Source organism: Brassica oleracea, chromosome C3, assembly GCF_000695525.1.
Source record: "Brassica oleracea var. oleracea cultivar TO1000 chromosome C3, BOL, whole genome shotgun sequence".
Lineage (NCBI taxonomy): Eukaryota > Viridiplantae > Streptophyta > Magnoliopsida > Brassicales > Brassicaceae > Brassica > Brassica oleracea.
The window spans coordinates 49,382,430-49,384,975 of record NC_027750.1 but is presented as its reverse complement, the minus strand read 5'-3'; the positions used below and the strand labels follow the sequence as shown (position 1 = coordinate 49,384,975).

At 33.1% G+C, this 2,546-nt stretch overlaps 1 protein-coding gene across 1 annotated transcript; it reads left to right on the top strand.

Annotated features, from left to right (window-relative positions):
• Positions 1-705: 705 nt before the first annotated feature.
• LOC106333097 (probable calcium-binding protein CML47) lies at positions 706-1,455 on the top strand. Its single transcript, XM_013771579.1, has one exon. It carries the CDS (start codon positions 826-828, stop codon positions 1,375-1,377), a length of 552 nt encoding a protein of 183 aa, XP_013627033.1. The 5' UTR covers positions 706-825; the 3' UTR covers positions 1,378-1,455.
• The last annotated feature ends 1,091 nt before the right edge of the window (positions 1,456-2,546 follow it).

Below are 2,546 nucleotides of genomic sequence, written 5' to 3'. Positions count from 1 at the left end.
TATTTGCAAAAAAAAAAAAAAAGAACAATACAACGTGTTGACAAGAAACAAAATACAACGTGAACCTCGTTACAGTAACCAATAACAAAATTAAACCCGAAGAATCTCAGTATTCCACATAGCGAAACAATCCAAAGGAGTCTATATAGGGTCGGTGAACGCAACATACGATACTTAAGTAATGAAAACGTTACCGGGAAACTGCATGGAAATTACCATCAACTGGAATCCAAGATAATAAAAGACACTCTCACTCACTTTTCAACAATATTTAATTTCTAAATTTATTTGCCTTCGGCATGTTGAGAAGTTGAGAATACTTGTATATTTAATTATCATAGAAAATAAAAAATTTTGACCAAATCAATCATTAGATGTATGCTAGAGTAAATTTTGGACCATATCAAGCTTTTAGAATGACTTTAATTTAAGAAAATAGGAATATGCAATTGGTGATTAGTAGTATATTATAGCCATGTGGTATTTAATATAATTTTTAATTAAGATATGCTTATTTAAAATAGTCTTTCTCTTTTTTTTCGGTGCATATTAAATAGCATTATTTTTTTATCTTTATAAAATTCCTTTCTCTGTTCTCAAGAATTGTGGTAGTTTCTCCACAATTTCCATAGACTTTTTCCGCAGACTTATAAGGTTTGTTTTGGTCTTCGTATAGGGATTACTTAACTAGAATGTAAACACCTCTTATAAAATTGGAACGTGTTTCAGCACTCATATTATCCATTCCTTGAAACCAAAGAGACAGAACAAAAACATTCATAAGAATTTGTTTATGGTATTCGACACACATAAATTCAGATTAATATGGAGGATTCATCTGTTCTTAGCCCAATCTCTCTTCTCACCATTGCCACCTTCTTGTTCATTCTCAACCTCATGATGATAATCCAAGATTTCTCATCTTCTTTTCCCTATTCTCTCCATCTCTTCTTCTCAAACGCCTACATTCTCTTCGCATCATCAACAAACAAGAAGATAAATATTGAGCTTCCAGTCGCAAGAAAAGTTTTCGTCCCAGCTCAGGTAGAAAACAAGATGTCGGTGGAAGAAGTCAAAACGATGATCGATGACTCGGAAGCTTTATACGAACGTTTGATTGGAGAAGGCGAAGAATACTTGTTTGAGAAGAGCGAGGTGATGGGTAAGGAGATAGTGAAGAAGGCGTTTATATTGTTTGACCAGAATCAAGATGGGTTTATAGATGAAAATGAGTTGAAGCATGTGTTGTCTTTGTTAGGATACGATGAATGTACAAAGATGGAGTGTAGGAAGATGATTAGGGTTTTTGATGAGAATAGCGATGGGAAAATTGATTTTTATGAGTTTGTGAAGCTCATAGATCAAAGTTTTTCGTAAGATAAATAGACCAGGAGCTATTTGATGGCTTGTCTACTATACTCTTTTTTGTCATCGCCTAATAAACTTATTTAATTATGTTTACGTGTATATTAAATATGAATGATAATACAAATTGACAACACAAAGAGTTAGAGTTTGAGCTTTGCAGTAACCAATATTAACAACATTCGCCCACAAAAACGAATATTAATAACGTAAGCTAAATTTGTGGTGATTTTTGTATGGTGGTTCCATTTGGTTTGCATGCAGTCTTACTTTATGTGTTTGAAGAAAAGTATCGTAATCTAATATCATGAAAGTGATTCTGATTCTGAAAATGACAAATCAAGCCCTGCATCTCCAAAGAATTTTGGGGGTTCAAGTGCTGTACATGCTTCTTAGCAATGTCTTAAAGCATAAACGCTCCTATCACGACAGAAATTACAGTTCTACTCATTCCCCCTACTGATTCATTGTTTGCTAATCATATCTTCGGCTCTGTTGGCTTGTAGTTCTAAACCAACTTCTGGTCTAGCGAGAGTTGAATCTTCAACTCTTAAGTGTGAAAATTGGATGACCATGATTAACCCTAGTTTCTTAACTGGGGTTCTTAGCTTCGGCTGAGAGACGGCTCTTAGCTTTTCTTAGTTTTTTAACTAAGAAAAGCTAAGAGCCGTCTCTTAAATAAAAGATATAAGAACCGTCTCTTATCCAAAAAGTGTAAAAAACAACGAAAAAAAAAGTGTCAAATCATGAGTTAAGAACCCCGGCTAAGACACCGGGGCTAATCATGCCCAATACCTTGAGCATAAATGCTATAACTATTATACCATCTGCAGCTATTCTTGTTGCCCTTGCAGCCTTGCTGATTCAGAAAATATTTTCTCAACGCCGACCCGACAATCACCTTATAAACTAGTAACAACACTGATGGGGCTGTTCTTGCTAACACTCTTTTGGAGTTTAATCAAATTTATTGTATTTTAAATTATTTTATCATAATTTTCAATCAAAATATATGAGTATTTTATTCAAAAATTCTATATACATTTTTTTTGTAACTAAAAATTCTATATACATGAAAATATTGCTTCCATAATATCAGTACGCAGGGTTCTATACTGAAAATCGGGTATTTTTAAAACTAAAATATCAAAGAAAATGTATTAGTATTCTTTAATAAATGA

Bases quoted from the DNA above. Each gene is read 5' to 3' on its own strand.
- LOC106333097 (XM_013771579.1), top strand. From the start codon at position 826: ATGGAGGATTCATCTGTTCTTAGCCCAATCTCTCTTCTCACCATTGCC.